Genomic DNA, 18,669 nt, shown 5'->3' with positions numbered 1-18,669 from the left:
GTGCTCTCAGCCACAGCTCAGAATGGAAGCAAGTCGACGAAGAACTCTGTAGGGTAAGGCAGGTCCTAGTCAATAACGGCTTCTCCAATGGTTTCGTCGAAGACATCATAAGAAGGAAAGTGAAAAGCCATGCAACCTCTGAAGAGACAACTAACACAACACCTATACCCCCTATTAGACTATTTTACAGGAACTTCTTTTCCACAGCTCATAAAACGGAGGAAAGGGTCCTGAAAGATATTGTTAATAGAAACGTTATCCCTACAGACAAAAATCAGAGGATACAACTAACGATTTACTATAAAACCAGAAAAACGGCCAGCCTACTCATGAGAAACTCTCCAGACACAAAACAGAACGCTTTAAAAGAGACTAACGTCGTCTATGCCTTCAAATGCCCACTTGGGGACTGTAAGCTCCAAAAAACCCAGTATATAGGCAAGACAACAACATCTCTTTCTAGGCGTTTAACGATGCATAAGCAACAGGGCTCCATTAAGGAACATATAATCTCTTCCCACAACCAAACCATCGCCAGAGAAATCCTAGTAAACAACACAGAAATCATCGATAGATACAGCGATAGCAGGCGGCTTGACGTTTGCGAGGCACTACACATCAAGAAGTCAACACCAGCAATCAACAGCCAATTATTGCACAACTATATTCTACCCACCTCAAGACTCCGCTCCAATATAGAAGCATCAAGAAATATGAACCAATAGGCTTTCTACAAACACTTCTATTCAATATCCATTGTTTCGTGTTCTGTCTTGTGTTGATGAAATTAATACCCTATTAATACCCTTGTTCTGTCTTGTGTTGATGAAATTAATACCCTATTAATACCACATTTTGTTCTGTCTTGTGTTAATGCCACATCACCCCTTCCACCTCACTCAAATGTAGATATAAAATCGGAGATACGTAAGTTCTATTCAGTTGTGTATTTGTGAACTAAAGTCTTTGAAAATGTAATAAGTTTTACGAAACGCGCCCGTGTCGCGTCAGACTAGAAATAAAAATGAATTTTGGAGAATTGATTTTTGATTTACCTCCAACAGTGAAGCGTAATGTACGAAAGATTGAGAAAATTCGTGTTAGAATTATTAATCTTACTTTTTCGGTCATATTTAATAATATATATATATATATATATATATATATATATATATATATATATATATATATATATATATATATATATATATATATATATATATATATGTCGTACCTAATAGCCAGAACGCACTTCTCAGCTTACTATTCAAGGCCCGATTTGCCTAATAAGCCAAGTTTTCCTGAATTAATATATTTACTATAATTTTTTTCTTATGAAATTATAAAGCTACCCTTTTCACTATGTATGAGGTCAATTTTTTTTTATTGGAGTTAAAATTAACGTAGATATATGACCGAACCTAACCAACCCTACCTAACCTAACCTAACCTATATATATAGGTAAGGTTAGGTTAGGTAGCCAAAAAAAGCTAGGTTAGGTTAGGTTAGGTAGGTTAGGTAGACGAAAAAACATTAATTCATGAAAACTTGGCTTATTAGGCAAATCGGGCCTTGCATAGTAGGCTCAGAAGTGAGTTCTGGCTACTAGGTACGACATATATATATATATATATATATATATTGTCTTGTCCTTACTCGCATGGTGGGTAGAGTAAATAGAGTCACTATTTAAATAGTGAAAATAACAGTCTGCCATTCCTGGATGTACTAATAACAAAAACAGGAACCTCTTTAAGCACCAACGTATATACCAAGCCCACCAACATAGGATTATGCCTGAACGGTAGAAGTGAGTGCCCCCAAAGATACAAAGCCAGTGTTCTCAATGCTTATATTCGTTGAGCGCTTACCCACTGCTCTGAATGGAGCAACGTGAGTAGAGAGTTTGAAAGAGTAACTCGGGTATTGGTGAACAATGGATATAGCAACGCGGAAATAAACGCTGCTATAAGAAGACACTTGGACCGTTGGTATAATTCAGAACCTAGAACAGAAACCACAACACCCCCAATAAAATTATATTACAAATCAACCATGCACAGTGAACATATAAAAGAGGAAAGAATAATGAAAGAAATAATCCGTAAAGGAGTAAAAAGCACTACTCCTAACCAAAACATAAACCTGATAATATTCTACAAAACCAAGATGACTTCCGAACTCCTTATCAAAAACAGCCCGAAGCCGACGGAGAACCCTCTACAGCAGTCAAGCGTTGTATACATGTACACTTGCCCCCACGAAGGATGTAACCTTCAATGTAAGTACATAGGTATGACGTCGACCAAGCTGATGAGGCGTTTGACATGCCATCTTCAATCTGGTGCCCCTAGGAATCACATGAGACAAGCCCATGACATTACTCTAACAAGAGAAATGTTGAACAAGAATACCTGCATAATAGACAAAACCCAAGATGCAAGAAGATTACAAATTCTTGAGGCAATTCACATAAGAATAGAGCGACCTACCATGAACACCCAAATCACGGAACTATTTACTCTACCCACCATGAGAGTAAGGACAAGACAAGAACATATCGATGCCAACACAGAAGACAATGTCCAACATAACAGGCGCCAATATATATTTATATATAATATATATATATATATATATATATATATATTAGCAGTCTCCGTGGTGTAGTGGTAAGACACTCGCCTGGCGTTCCGCGAGCGCTATGTCATGGGTTCGTATCCTGGCCGGGGAGGATTTACTGGGCGCAATTCCTTAACTGTAGCCTCTATTTAACGCAACAGTAAAATGTGTACTTGGATGAAAAAACGATTCTTCGCGGCAGGGGATCGTATTCCAGGGACCATAGGATTAAGGACTTGCCCGAAACGCTACGCGTACTAGTGGCTGTACAAGAATGTAACAACTCTTGTATATATCTCAAAAAAAAAAAAAAAAATATATATATATATACAGTATATATATATATATATATATATATATATATATATATATATATATATATATATATATATATATATATATATTTATATTTATATATCTATCTATCTATCTATCTCGGAGCACAAATCACCAAGAAAATTGAAGAGGGAAATACCGGAAGTGCTATTAGAGTCCTCACCAGTGACGAGAAAATTGCTCCTCGAAACTCAGCCACAGCACGGGCCCTGCAAAGCAAGCACCCACCCAGAGCCCCTCAAGGCGACAACATCGTTCCGCCATCAGCCAACACCATTTCAGACCCATTAATCGTTGGTCAATCTGAGGTCTACAAAGCAGCCCTTTCTTTTCCACCTGGGTCAGCAGGCAGCTTTACAGGGTTAAAACCTCAACACATCAAGCAAATGTTAAATCCTGCGGTTGGTGATGCTGCACAAGATCTTCTTATGGAACTCACAAGGTTCGTCAACATGTGCCTGGCTGGTGAGATACCTGAGGTCATCAGGCCTCTCTTTTTTGGTGTCTCCCTCTGTGCTCTCAAAAAGAAGGACGAAGGAATCAGGCCAATCGCTGTTGGCAACACTCTCCGATGCCTGATTGCCAAGGCTGCTACGAGAGTAGTCAGCCAGCAAGCGGCTGAATTGCTGAAACCAATCCCGCTAGGATTTGGAATCCCCCAAGGCTGTGAAGCGGCTGCCCATGCAGCACGAGCATACATCACCAACATTTCTGATGAAAAGGCCCTGCTCAAACTGGACTTTAAGAATGCCTTCAACATGGTCAGAAGAGATGCAGTACTTTGTGCCGTGCATCGCCATTTCCGGCCCCTCTACCCGTTCATACTATCGTGCTACAGTGGTGAGTCAAAACTGCTCTTTGGTGAACATGAAATCGGATCATGTGAAGGTGTTCAGCAAGTTGATCCTCTTGCTCCCCTTCTTTTCTGCATAGTCTTAAAAGAAATCACCAAAAGCTTGTCCAGCGAGTTAAACATCTGGTTTTTGGATGATGGTACTATAGCTGGCACCGTAGACCATCTCTTGGCAGATATCAGGAAAATAAGAGAGCAAGAAGTAAGCCTGGGTCTTGTCTTGAACCCTTCCAAGTGTGAAGTAGTCTCTTCCAACCCAGACATCGTAGCTAGAATAAGGTCTGCCTTGCCTGGTGCCCATGTCATTAGGGCCGAGAACAGCACCCTCCTTGGAGCCCCCCTCGGGTCTAACGCCATTGAGGAGATCCTTGACAAGAAAATCGCAGACCTTAGGAGGATGGAAGACAGAATAGGTGACATCGATGCCCACGATGCTTTTTATCTCCTTACCAAATGCCTATCCCTTCCGAGGCTAACCTACTTTCTGAGGTGCGCTCCATCTTACGACAGCCGAAAGCTTGAAGAGTATGACCTCTTACTGAAGACCATGCTGGAAAAAGTTGTTAACCTCTCCCTCAACGAATGCCAGTGGAAACAAGCCACTCTTCCTGTTAGGCTCGGTGGCTTGGGTGTCCGCACGGCTACCCAAATTGCCGTCCCAGCCTTCCTGTCTTCCTCCTCAGCATCAGATGACCTGGTTAAGGAAATTCTACCTGACACCCTGAGTGATGTAGCGGGGATACAGGATCCCCACTACACGGAATGCGACACGAAATGGGGTGCCATGACAGACCCAGCACTCAGACCAGCCATGCCGAAAGCCAAGAAACAATCCAGTTGGGACAGCCCCATTGTAGACAAAGAAGCCACAGCTTTGCTGGAGGCAGCAACAACCCCCAGTGATCGTGCACGCCTCACAGCTGTGCAGGCTCCCCATGCAGGGGACTTCCTTTTGGCAGTCCCTATGTCTGCGACAGGCACACGTCTTGATCCGCAGGAGCTCCGTATTGCAGTCGCTCTCCGTCTTGCTGCCCCTATCCACACTGTTCATAGGTGTATTTGCGGCGAGGCAGATGCTGACGAATATGGATTGCATGGCCTGCACTGTGGAAAATCTGGTGGTTGGCACACTAGACACGACGAAGTCAATGACATCATTAAAAGAAGCCTTGCCTTTGCTCAGTGTCCAGCGGAGAGAGAGCCCCGCAACCTACTGAACTGTGACTCTGTTAGCTTTGCCGGCCGACCAAACGGAATCACACTGCGACCGTGGAAGGGTGGCAGACAGTTGGCATGGGACTATACTTGTGTATCCACCCTGGCAACCACATACATCAACCTCTCTGCCGGCACAGCAGGAGCCGCGGCGACACGCAGAGAAAGAGACAAGTCAGCCAAGTACAGGCAATTAGATCATCGGTACAACTTCGTTCCAATAGGGTCTGAGACCCTAGGCCCATGGGGAGAGAGTGCAAGAAGGTTTCATAAGGATCTTGGTTCCAAGCTCATTGACACCACAAGAGACCCTAGAGCAGCAAGTTTTCTCTTTCAGCGCCTCAGTGTCGCAATCCAGTGGGGGAATGCTCGCTGCATCCTCGGTTCCTGCCCGGCATCGGAGGAGTTCGAGGAAATCTACAGCCTCTAGGAAGCGAACTTTTTTGTGTGTCCTCTTAATGTTAATTTTTTGTATAAAATCAAATGTGTAACGGTATAACCTTGCATAATAAAGTGTACACCATAAAAAAAGGGAGGTGGTAGAAGAAGCGAACACTCTTACGTATTCAGAGTTAAATGGCAAGTTTTTCCCTGAATACTCTGTGTTCCCTTCTCTGAGGCTGTGGGTCCCTATAATTGCACCAGAGGTGGTACCCTATATATATAGGGTACCCTATATATATATATATATATATATATATATATATATATATATATATATATATATATATATATATATATATATATATATATATATGTCGTACCTAGTAGCCAGAACGTCGTACTCGGCCTACTATGTAAGGCCCGATTTGCCTAATAAGCCAAGTTTTCATGAATTAATATATTTTCTTTAATTTTTTTCTTATGAAATGATAAAGCTACCCATTTCATTATGTATGAGGTCAATTTTTTTTTATTGGAGTTAAAATTAATGTAGATATATGACCGAACCTAACCAACCCTACCTAACCTAACCTATCCTATCTTTATAGGTTAGGTTAGGTTCTACGGCACCTGAAATGGAAGCACCTGGCTAATACAGTAATATCAGAAAGAATACCAGGAAGTAGCCTAAATGAGCAGGCACATGCAAATGACCTGCTACGGATGTGTGATAGGTTTGCCTTAAACCAGCAAATAGTAGAACCAACTAGGAAGGAGAACACGCTGGACCTCATTTTCACTAATAATGATGAGTTGATCGGGAACATAATGATTACAAATACCTGTTACTCAGATCACAACTTAATTGAAGTTCTGACAACCATGGGAAATGGACCTTCAAAACCAGTCCAGATTCCCGGTGGAGGAGATTTCAGCAAATTCAACTTCAATAATAAACGGATAAACTGGGAGCAAATAAACCAGGACTTCACAGAAATAAACTGGGAAGAACAGCTAGGAAATGCAAACCTGAACCAGTGCCTGGAAAAAATAAGCTCAGTAGCACTAGAAATATGTTCAAACCGCATACCCCTAAGAAAAAAGAGAAAGAGATGCAGATTGGAACGGGAACGTCGTTCCCTATATAGGCGAAGAAAACGAATCGCGGAACAACTTGAGAGTCGCACCCTTTCTCAAGAACGGCGTAGAAGGTTAGGTAGAGAAATAGAAACAATTGAACTCAAGCAACAAGAATCATACAAAACCCAGGAGAGGCAAAGAGAGCAAAAGGCCATCAGTGAAATAGAGAGAAATCCGAAATATTTTTTCTCCTATGCAAAATCAAGATCAAAAACCACATCTAGTATCGGGCCCCTGCGAAAGGGAGATGGAACTTTCACAGATGACAACAAAGAAATGAGCGAGTTACTGAGGAAGCAGTACGACTCTGTTTTCAGTGAGCCATTAAATGCACTAAAGATTGATAACCCAAATGAATTTTTCATGGATATGATACCAACATCAAATCACATGTCAGACGTCGCCCTATCCCCACTAGATTTTGAAGAAGCCATAAACAGTATGCCTATGCACTCTGCACCAGGCCCGGATTCTTGGAACTCCATATTCATCAAGAACTGTAAAAAAACACTATCGCAGGCCCTTCACATTCTGTGGAGACAAAGCCTAGATACTGGCGTTATCCCTGACATACTAAAAACAGCAGAGATAGCACCACTCCATAAAGGAGGAAATAAGGCAGAGGCAAAAAATTACAGACCGATAGCACTAACATCGCACATCATAAAAATTTTTGAGAGAGTGCTAAGGAGTAAGATCACAAAATACATGGAATCACAGCATCTCCATAACCCCGGACAACATGGTTTCAGAACAGGGCGCTCTTGCCTGTCGCAGTTGCTGGACCACTATGATATGGCATTAGATGCTATGGAAGACAAACAAAACGCTGATGTAATTTACACAGATTTCGCAAAAGCTTTTGATAAATGTGACCATGGTGTTATTGCACATAAAATGCGTTCAAAAGGAATTACCGGGAAAATAGGCAGATGGATCTACAATTTCCTGACTGACAGAACCCAATGTGTAATAGTCAACAAAATAAAAACCAGCCCATCAACCGTGAAGAGCTCAGTCCCCCAGGGTACTGTGCTTGCTCCAGTACTTTTTCTCATCCTCATATCGGACATAGACCAGAACACAACCTATAGCACTGTATCATCCTTTGCAGATGACACTAGGATTTTCATGAGAGTTGGCAACATAGAGGACACGGCAAACCTCCAATCAGATGTAGATCAGGTCTTTCTATGGGCTACAGAAAATAATATGGTATTCAACGAGGATAAGTTTCAGCTCATGCGCTACGGAAAAATTGAAAATATAAAAACAGAAACCACGTACAAAACGCAGGCAAATCATAACATAGAACGAAAAGGCAATGTAAAGGACCTGGGTGTACTCATGTCGGAAGACCTTACCTTTAAAGAACACAATAAAGTAGCCGTCGCAACTGCAAGAAAAATGACAGGTTGGATAACAAGAACTTTTCACACTAGAGATGCTATACCGATGATGATACTTTTCAAAACGCTTGTGCTCTCTAGAGTGGAGTACTGCTGCACAATGACAGCCCCTTTCAAAGCTGGAGAAATTGCTGACCTAGAGAGCGTGCAGAGATCCTTTACTGCTAGAATCCACTCAGTAAAACATCTAAACTACTGGGACCGACTAAAGAGCCTAAATCTGTACTCCCTTGAGCGCAGGCGGGAGAGATACATAATAATTTACACGTGGAAAATAATTGAGGGGCTGGTCCCAAACCTGCACACAGAAATAACACCACATGAGACCAGAAGACATGGCAGGATGTGCAGAATACCCCCGTTGAAAAGCAGAGGTGCAACAGGTACTCTGAGAGAGAACTCTATCAACATCAGAGGCCCGAGACTGTTCAACACACTTCCACTACACATAAGGGGCATAACTGGGAAACCCCTCACAGTGTTCAAGAGAGAACTGGATAAGTACCTCCAAAGGATACCTGATCAACCAGGCTGTGACTCATACGTCAGGCTGCGAGCAGCCGCGTCTAACAGCCTGGTTGATCAGTCCAGCAACCAGGAGGCCTGGTCGACGACCGGGCCGCGGGGACACTAAGCCCCGGAAGCACCTCAAGGTAGCCTCATGGTAGGTAGCCGAAAAAGTTAGGTTAGGTTAGGTTAGGTAGTCGGAAAACAATTAATTCAGTAAAACTTGGCTTATTAGGCAAATCGGGCCTTGCATAGTAGGCTGAGAAGTGCGTTCTGGCTACTAGGTACGACATATATATATATATATATATATATATATATATATATATATATATATAATATATATATATATATATATATATATATAATATAATATAAATAATGTGCATACTAGCAGTACCCAGCCACACGTAGGCCGGGTACTGCTAGTATATATTCCTGTTCCCTGGAACCTTTGCTGTCCCCCCCCCCCCCCCCCATCTCTTCGGCCTCTCAACCATTCCCCACGCCACCATCCCCTCGTCCTTCCCACCATTCCCCACTTGCCCATCCCCTATTCCTTCCCACCATGCCCCACTCCCCTGTCCCTTTGTCCTATCCACCATTCTCCATTCCCCCATCCCAAACTCCCCCCGTCCCCTCGTCCTTCCCCACCATTACCCCCCTCCCTTGTCCCCTTGTCAACCCCACCATTCCCCACTCCCTCGTCTGATGCCTTCCCAAATGGTCTGATGTTCCCATCAGAAAATTGGGAACATCAAGTGATTTTATGTTCCCATCACTGAAATATAAGAAAAACAGTTCAAATATTAAATGAAAATATGAAAAAGTAAAAATATAAACTATACTCACGAAATGAACGGTATGGTAAAAACACAGCTCAATTCCAACGCAATTGACACAAAATAATTAAATCAAAATTAAAATAAATCAAAATTATGAAAATTCCATTTATCAATGCAATCAGAAACATTGAAAAGGAATTGTAACATTTAGTATAGCATGTGTGTGTTCCTCTTACATGCAACAGATGGCGCTGTTTTTCAAAAAATGCATAGTTTTACCTGTCACAGGTGTGGCAGCTATACTTATAATTACGAAATGAACGGTATGGTAAACAACACAGCTCAATTCCAACACAGTCACACAACATAATTCAATAAATAATAAAATAAATAAAAATCTATGAAAATAAAATTTATCAATGCAATCAGAAATATTCAAATGGAATTCGTGACATATTTAGTATAGTGTGCATGTTGCTATTATGTGCAACAGATGGCGCCGTTTTTCCAAAACGCATGTTTTTACCTGTCACAGAGGTGGCATCTATATAGTAGGTATATAAAAAGACGCGCTTATTCGAATGGAACGTTGTCAGAATTTCAAAACAATCGGTGAAGAACTTTGGGAGATTACAGCGTGTGTTGGTCTTACATCCAACAGATGGCGATGTTTTTAAAAAAAGTATGTTTTCTCCGGTCACAGGTAAGGCATGTATATAGTAAGTACAGTATATAGAAACGCGCGCCTATTCGAATGCAATGTCGTGTCAAAATTTCAAAGCAATCATTAAGGAGGTTTTGAAGATTTCTCTCACATGAAAAACAGTTTTTCAGAAAAGGCATGTTTTCTTCCGTCACAGACGTGACATCAATATAATATGTATATAAAAACCTGCTCGAATGCGAATGGAACATTGTGTGAAAATTTCAAAGCAATCAGTGAAGAACTTTCGGAGATTAGCGATTTTGAACAAACGAACATTTCCATTTTTATTTCTATAGATTTTCTTGTTGTTCAAGTTATGTTTGTGATTATATAGACAAAGTTGGAGCATGTGCCTAGTAGATTATGTACCAAAAATTTGAAAGCATTTGAGTTAGATTCAAAAACTAATTTCCTGGCCCCCTTAACCCTCAAACCGCGCATATCATATATAAGTGATATCAGTGACAAAACTGAAACCACGCACATCATTTATATATGATTTCGTGTCTAGCGCTATAATTTAAACGCCCCGCCTGGGATAGGGGCAGCTATAGTACAGCCACGACCGATAGTTGCCAGATGCCACCTAGAAAAAAAATCCAGGCCAACATTCTTGGGTGTTACAGCGTCAGTATTGAGCAAGCCACCAAGGCTGGCGCACGCAGCACGAGCTCACAGCACCGCTGTTCAGCTTGTGACCACAGCATCGCCTACAAATACTATAATATAAATGATACTGCTATTATTTAGCAGTGATAGTATTACTGAAGCCCCTTGACTGCGATAAAACTGACCAGGATTCTGATAATAGCAGGATTGTGGTGATATTTAGCGCTGTGCTCCATGGAGGGAGGAGTAAGGCTGTGGGAGGGAGGGTTGTGGCGTCGTTTTCTGACTGTGTGTGGCCACCATTTATTGACTGCACTCACCATACCAGCTTAGTGGTTCGATATGGTGAACACAAATGTAGATACTTATATATAACGTGTGTATAGTGTGAGATAACAGCGAGAGGAGTAGGTTGGGAGCCGCCATTTTGGTGAGGGAGGAGCGTCGTCTGCATGACTTGGCATGTTGTTTACTGATGGCCATTACGATCTTTGGGCACCATACCAGCTTATTTGTTCAGGTATGGTGAATAAAACAGGTAGATACTTATATGTAATGTGTGTATATAGCATAATAACACCACAAACAATATTGTTGGAGGACAAATATTAGTGCGTCTGGCCTTGAGGGCGGCCGCCGATCAGCTGACTGTGTGAGTAGCTACATCTTTCTGCCTTTACTCACCATACAAGCTTAGATGTACAGTTATGGTGAACAAAACATGTAAATACGTATATATAACGTCTGTGTATAGTGAATAAATACTGAGAGAGTATTGTGGGAGGTGAATGAGGGTGAGTGAGGTAGTGTTGAGGGAGGGAGTGGCAGTGAGTGGCTCGCTGGTGTTTGGCGATCACTCCTCGTTGCTTTTTGACTCACAAGACCAACTTAGTAGTTCGTTATGGTGTAAAAACATGCAAATACTTATATATAACCTGTGTATATAGTGTAACAACAGCAAAACTATTTGTTTATTGTTTTATGAACATAATTGAATCACTAATATGCACACCATAATTTTGAGTACAGCGATGGTTCACACATTTTATTATATAAATATACAGTACCACAAATCACTGTATGGAATAATATTACTGCAAAAAAACTAAGAAAAAATCAATCAGAGACATTGAAATAATTAGGTAATAATATATTTGTGGCAACTGCCGTCTGACAGCTCGGGCGGAGTAGACCTCGTCTGGCGAAGGCTCTGCCAACGCCCCTTTTTTGCCACACTTCTCTACCCTATTGCGGCTAAAATACGCTACCTACGATTTTTTTGTTATTTTTTCCGTGATCAGAGAACAAAAATGAACACTTCTATAAGACGAAAGAATTTTTTGGATTTTTTTTTTGTTGCGCCTGTGGGTGTGAATTCCATTTGGGCCCCTAGTGGTTTGAGGGTTAACCACCGTGCTGCGCTGAGTTTGTGAAATTCCCCCTGTGCGCATGAAATAGTGTTCCCAAAAAATTAGTTTTTCTTCGTAAAATGATAAATTCCCTTCCCTGAACATGTCTATGTAAAAATAAATACCAAATTCCACTTACTTTGGTTGTGGGGACGTGGACTATGTACGCTGTGATGTCATCAGGGCCTGGTCGCCAGCGTGTGGCTTGCCCAGACATGGTCGCGCGGCCAGGCTATTCAAGCACCGGGTGTTGCCACAAATATTTTTTCAATTATTTGTTCTGTGTATTTCCAATGTGGTCTTATTTGTTTTTTTATCGTATATGATGCATATTTGTGTCCTTAACAATATTTATACATTAGAACGTTCATAATGTTCCCTGGAACTTTGATAAATGTCTCGGTAATGTGTCCACAATAAATGTTTATTGTTGCAATATTACTTGTTAAAAATTCACTAAAATTACAATATGTATGGTTTCACACTATTTACACAGTAACACACTGTATTACACAGTACTTCGGAAGTGAGTAATAAGTACTCACATCAACAAAGTAGTCCATGGTACACAGCGCGACTTCGCTCTCGTTTCACCAGGTACATAGATTTTCACTTCCTGTTTCTTCGTTGTGTGCGCTTGCAAATAACGCACTGATGTACACCCTTGGCATTAGTACCTGTAGGTGGTATGTAGCCAAGCTTGTAAAACGTAAGGTAGTTTTTAAAAGATTATAGGAAAAGATCAATTTGTAAGGTAGTCGTGAAAAGATGGCTTTGTAAGGTCCCACACAGGAAGAGATTCAGCCAGCCTCAGTGTCCGTCAGTCAAGAAGAGATTCAGGTAGGTATCAAGCAGGTACTGTATTCCTGAAAATATATGGAAAACACCACCATGGAAGCCGCTAACACTGTTCAACTATGCTACTTATATCAGAGGTATCATCACTGAACGCAGAAAACGATTCATCTATGTATCATCTAAATAAATTGGAGATAGCATAGCATAGGTGGGCAAGGATAGCGCTCAGAGCTACAATTGGATACACTCGCTGTATCGTTATCTTGAGATGATTTCGGGGCTTTAGTGTCCCAGCGGCCCGGTCCTTGACCAGGACTCCACCCCCAGGAAGCAGCCCGTGACAGCTGACTAACACCCAGGTACCTATTTACTGCCAGGTAACAGGGGCATAGGGTGAAAGAAACTCTACCCATCGTTTCTCGCCGGCGCCTGGGATCGAATCCGGGACCACAGGATCACAGTCCAGCGTGCTGTCCGCTCTGCCGACCGGCTCCCTCGGCCGATGGGACTCGTCCTCATAGGTGCTGTATCACTTGCTTCTGACCTTTGTGTTAGGTCCTTATTGCACCTAGCTTCACCAATATTATGACCCTTATGTTCTTCAAACAATTAGGTTAGAATTTCACCGACAGAGCACGATCTTTCAACACTGCCTCGGACAGGTGTTTGGGAGTCAGAGGCGCGTGCGCCACCCATGGTTGCTCACTCAGTACTAACCCAGCCAGCAGCCCTAGGGCATTCTGGGAATTTTTTCCATGATGGCTGCCTCTCATTGGAGGTCCAAAGAGTCCATTTTGTACACAATCAACCTCGTACACATTTAGAATGGGTACGAAAAAATCAAAGTTTTCTCGGTTGGTGCAGTTTCCCACTGACTGAGAAGACTCGGTTGGCGCAGTTAACACTTTCGCGTTCCACAGACTTAATATCTCGTCACTCATTTTTCTACTGAATGTGTTCCAGTGACGCATCGGTGCGTCACTTGATATAAAAATTTGTAAAAAAAAAAGTTTCTATGCGATCTTCAATTTTTTTTTTTTTGAAATGAGCGGCATTGTTTTCCCACAATCCTCCATAGGCCGCATGGGATTCTGGGTCACGCCATGCGGTCGGCCTAGTCCTTTGTTTAAGTCTCTCGTGACCGGACTACCGCGCTCCCGCGTCCAGAACCTGTGCCACTCTCTGCCCTGTGTAGCAGTGTTTATTCGTTCCTGTCTCTTTACAACGCATTATTACTTGCAAACATGGATTGTGGTAAAGGACAGAGCACCTCTACCCCCAAGAAGGATAGTGAAATGACCACGGAAGATAAGTTGAGTGAGCTGTACAAAAGGTTCAGCAATGTGAAGCTTACCCATAGTAAAATTCCTGATTTGTTGGATCATTTGTCAGATGTGGAGGCAGATGCTGAAGGGGAAGAGCATCAGAGTGATTTCAGTAGTGATAATGAGGGGACAGCGTCGTCTGATAAGTTTGATTCATCATCGAGTAAGGAGAGTAGCGAGGGGATTGAGGATGAGGCAGCGGATGTGGGCCGCCCCAAGGCACCTGTAAGGGGGCGTGCAGGACGTCTTCAACAGCCTTATGCGACCCTTGTTGAACAAAGGTTATCATCTTTATATGGACAATTATTATAACTCTGTCCATCTCACAGAATTGCTAAGGGAAAATGGTGTGTACACTTGTGGAACACTCAGATTGCAGCGTGGTGCCCCTAAAGAGCTGCAACAACTTGCCAAAGGTAAATTTGCTGTTGATCAGACTATTTTCAGGCGCAAGGATAACACTTTTGTTATCCTTTGGAAAGACAAGAGAGTGGTGTCAGTGATCACAAACTGCCATAATGCTGACACACAGGAAGTACAGAGAAGGAAGAGAGTGAAGAAACATGACGGAACATCATCTGTTCAGATTGTAACTGTAAACAAACCAACAGCCATTTGCGACTACAACAACAACATGAAGGGAGTTGATCACTTCGACCAAATGGTCAAATATTACAGGTTCACCAGGAAGTCGCATAAGTGGACTAAGAAGATCACATTTTACTTCCTTCAGATGGCTATACACAATGCCTATGTGTTGTACAAGATGTACACAACTGATGCCAAGAAACTGACCCTACTCCAGTTTATGAAGTAGCAATATGGGCCCTGTTGAGGTGGGACATGGATGAGTGGCCTGCTACTGAAAGCCCTCTCCCACATGCTGATGATTACCAGGATCCTTCTCATGATTTGGCAACACCTGGCCCATCTGGAGCGAGGTGTCCTTTATTTCATCGTCTTCCACGCCAACCACATGCCTCATCCTCATCAGACACTGAACCTGAAACTGAAACGCCTGCACCTCAAGCTGAAGCTACTCATCCACCTGTGAAAAACCCACGCATTGTTGATTCAGAGGACAGGCTAAACAGGAAGTTGACTCATGCATTAGTGAAAATTGCTAAACGGAAACGGTGCCAAGTTTGTATGAAGTCGGGAATTAGAAAAGACATGTGCAGTGCAGGACATGTTGAGTTGCTCAATGTCCCACACCATGCTACACAAAATATCACTGCAAGAGGATATTTTGGAAAGCAAAGAAATAACTCTTCTGCAAGCTTCCACTTCACCTAACGTAACATCTGTTGAGCAACTTCAGGGACATTTTCCTGAAGCCGGTGGAGTGGATAATCAAATGCTCAACTTGTTGACCTTCCTTCATCACATCGTGGGTAAGTACACATAATTTATATTACACATTTTGAGGTTATTACTTCTTCATACTTTGCTATGGGTAGCTCTATATATATTCCGGTTCTTAGTGCTCAGATTGGTATGTCTACATAGTGCATCTTATTGCGAGTATTTTGACACCAAAATGAACAATGTAGCACAAAAACTTCCATTGGAACAATATTTTTGTTTGTCGGGTGTATTAGGTGTAGCGGGTGTGGAAACGGGTGTTTGGGCGGGTGAGGCATCGACGCGTTTGGGGGTGTTTGGGGGTGAGGCGCGCACGTGTAACCCACTTTTATGCATATGTCTGTGTAGGCAATTTTATTGCGATCACCGTGATACCAAACAAAACCATATGCAACAAGTTTTGACTTGATAAACACAATCAGAGTAGCAACATATAGGGAGAGTTTAGCGGAGTTTAGCGTGAGCGCGAAACAAAGCACGCAGTTCTTTGGTTGCTGGTCGCGTAATGTTAGCTTTGGTGAAATGTTATACATATGTTCTTATAGAACATTTCATTAGCTACACAGTGATACCAAAAAAAAAACACGTACATCGAAAATGAGGGTCACAGACATGAGGAGAGTATAAACTTTTCAGTTGTGGTTGAGCGCATGTGCAGCTGGGCGCGCTGGAGCGGGTAACCCTAAGCCAACTTCCCACATTCCTGTGGGTGGGGCGACACCATTATTTATTGTGTATATTTATATGTCCGTGTAGGGAATTTTATTGCGGTCACAATGATACCAAAATAAACCACGAATAACAAATCTGGGGTTCGCAAACATAAAAACATCGTAAACATTGATGCCCGGTTTTACGCTCACCGCTAACGAACGCCACAGTTTGTTATTCGGTGTGGTTCTCATGTTGTCTTTGGTGACATTTTATATATATATATTCCTCTAGAGCATTCTCTCGCGAACACAATGATACCAAATTTAAATACATACCGCCAAAATTAAGCTCCCCACCCCGAAAAGATTATAAACATTTTAGTGCTGACGCGCAGTAGGCTGACACGAACGGCCCACTTAGGGCTTACGGTCAGCCTATTCCCAGGGAGCGCGAAAGTGTTAAGTGGTTAAATAGTATTATCATTGCTGTGTGATCTTTGGGTTTGAATGTTCTCATGGTCCATCCTATCATTTACTTGGCTGCTGCTGTGTTTGCTCGGTTATGTTCAGTAAATGTCAGGTCGTCAGACATCAAAATTCCCAAAATTATGCATGGCATAGGTGTACTATGGTGTATGTAACTTTAGTTTTTTCCTCAGGAAATCGTGAAAACGACAGTGGACTTTGGGGACGTGATGGGCCTTAGCATCGTGATGGGTCGAGTACCCGGGGCCGGACACATCAAAATTTTGATCACGGGCCTTGGGTGGGCGGCAGCCGACCTCCTCCTAACACGGGCGCTTCCCCTTTGGGTGGGTGCCCGCGGCCTGGAATTTGACTGGAAATATATTCAGATCAGCCTTGATGCTAACATTAGTCTGGTGAGTAATGGTAGTGGTTTCAGTGTAGCCAAAAGTTTTGTTGTGATTTAAATTATTTTTAATTAAAAACAGTTTGTTCAGGGTGTGTTGGAGGTACACTTTATCTCATTTGACTACACTAGAATATGAGCTCATTTGGACATTGTCAAGATGAGCGTTTGCCTACCATAACTGTTGTTGTTGTCTACCTTGCATGGTACAAACTGGTGAGTTGTGAAGTTCATTTACATAATTGTGTGTTAGACCTGAGACCAAATAGATTTTTTGGGTGTAATTTCATTCATTTGTTAAGGACGTGTGCCTAAAGTGCCCAAAGCCCATGCTTTGGGCACACTATACTGAAGTGCAAGTTTGCCACGGGTGATAAATAAGTGATCGTCATTACCCGGTTTCGCGGGATGGGCGGTGTTTCAGCTCGTCCTCCAAAGGTTTCACAATGTCAAGAAAAAGACCAATTTAAAGTAGTCTCTCCTCACCTACCAGAGGACCCAAAACAGAAAACTGGACAGTACGTCACTTTTGCGAGCCACTTTCATTTTCTACTATATTTTTTTGCCTAGTGTGACACACATGAGCGAAAGGTGACGTTCTTTATCAGAGAACAGGTTTGGTATTTACTTGGAGAATATTATAGAGAAGCTTTTTTTACTTGGCAGGTACACCACTTGAATATGGCATTGCTTGTGTGGCTGTGGTGGCGAAGTGATCTGGCTGCGGCGGTGCGACCCATCGTGGCTGTACTGATAGCGGGATGTGTGTACAGGCCACTCTTACCACAGTTGTTGGCTATGCTCTTAGGGTCTCGACCAGTTGGCTTTGCACTTCTGGCTGCTTGTGCAACGCCAACGCTGTGCACGGCCCTTATTGCCTCTCACATATTCATCACTCACAGTGCATCCTTTCGCTGAGAGTATCATGAGTGATCAAATCCACAAGGGCCGTGATGAGGGTTCAAACTTACATCCGGGATGATCCTAGATGCTCCTTGGTCGTATCTTGGCCCGGGCCTTAGCCCGAACATAAGTTCGAACCCCTCAACACAGCCTTTGTGGATTTGTTCATTTGATGTATCACGCTATTGTGATGTCTGTATCACAAGTGATGCTCTTTTCCTTAAGAATGTATTCCATTTGTATACAGATAAATGTTTGATTAATCGCAGTTATGTACCTCAACCTGTCTTGATAATAAACAATAAAAGTATATTTGTGTTTAAAAACTTATTATCGCTGTCAAGTTTCATAATTTCTGGAGTACAAGACAACTGGTATTGCCCCCTTTAAGTACTATGGTATGTGTGTCGCTATTTGTAAGTGTGTATTATGCAGTAAGTAGGCAGGCTAGTAGGGGCCCAACAGCTGAGTGGACAGCGCTTCGGATTCGTAGTCCTGGGGTTCCAGGTTCGATCACCGGTGGAGGCAGAAACAAATGGGAAGTTTCTTTTACCCTGATGCACCTGTTCTTCACTCACCTAGCAGTAAATAGGTACCTGGGAGTTAGACAGCTGCTACAGGCTACTTCCTGGAAATGTGTAACAAAAAGGAGGCCTGGTCGAGGACTGGGCCATGGGGATGCTAAGCCATGAAATCATCTCAAGATAACATCAAGACAGGTACTGATATATCAAATCTTTGTTCAGTAATGTTTTTGCTTAACACTGTCTCAAACAAT

General features: G+C 42.4%; 1 protein-coding gene across 1 annotated transcript in view; it reads left to right on the top strand.

Moving 5' to 3' along the window:
- The window catches only part of LOC123770839 (BOS complex subunit TMEM147), a 99,294-nt gene extending 81,091 nt beyond the window's left edge, over positions 1 to 18,203 (top strand). Inside the window, exons 3-4 of the mRNA XM_045763014.2 lie at positions 16,777 to 16,998; positions 17,655 to 18,203. Coding sequence (XP_045618970.1) covers positions 16,777 to 16,998; positions 17,655 to 17,906 — 474 coding nt within the window. The 3' untranslated portion in view covers positions 17,907 to 18,203. The remainder of the gene's footprint in view (positions 1 to 16,776; positions 16,999 to 17,654) is intronic.
- Positions 18,204 to 18,669: the final 466 nt, after the last annotated feature.

Source organism: Procambarus clarkii, chromosome 56, assembly GCF_040958095.1.
Source record: "Procambarus clarkii isolate CNS0578487 chromosome 56, FALCON_Pclarkii_2.0, whole genome shotgun sequence".
Classification (NCBI taxonomy): Eukaryota; Metazoa; Arthropoda; class Malacostraca; order Decapoda; family Cambaridae; genus Procambarus; species Procambarus clarkii.
This window is presented reverse-complemented; position numbering and strand designations above follow the sequence as displayed.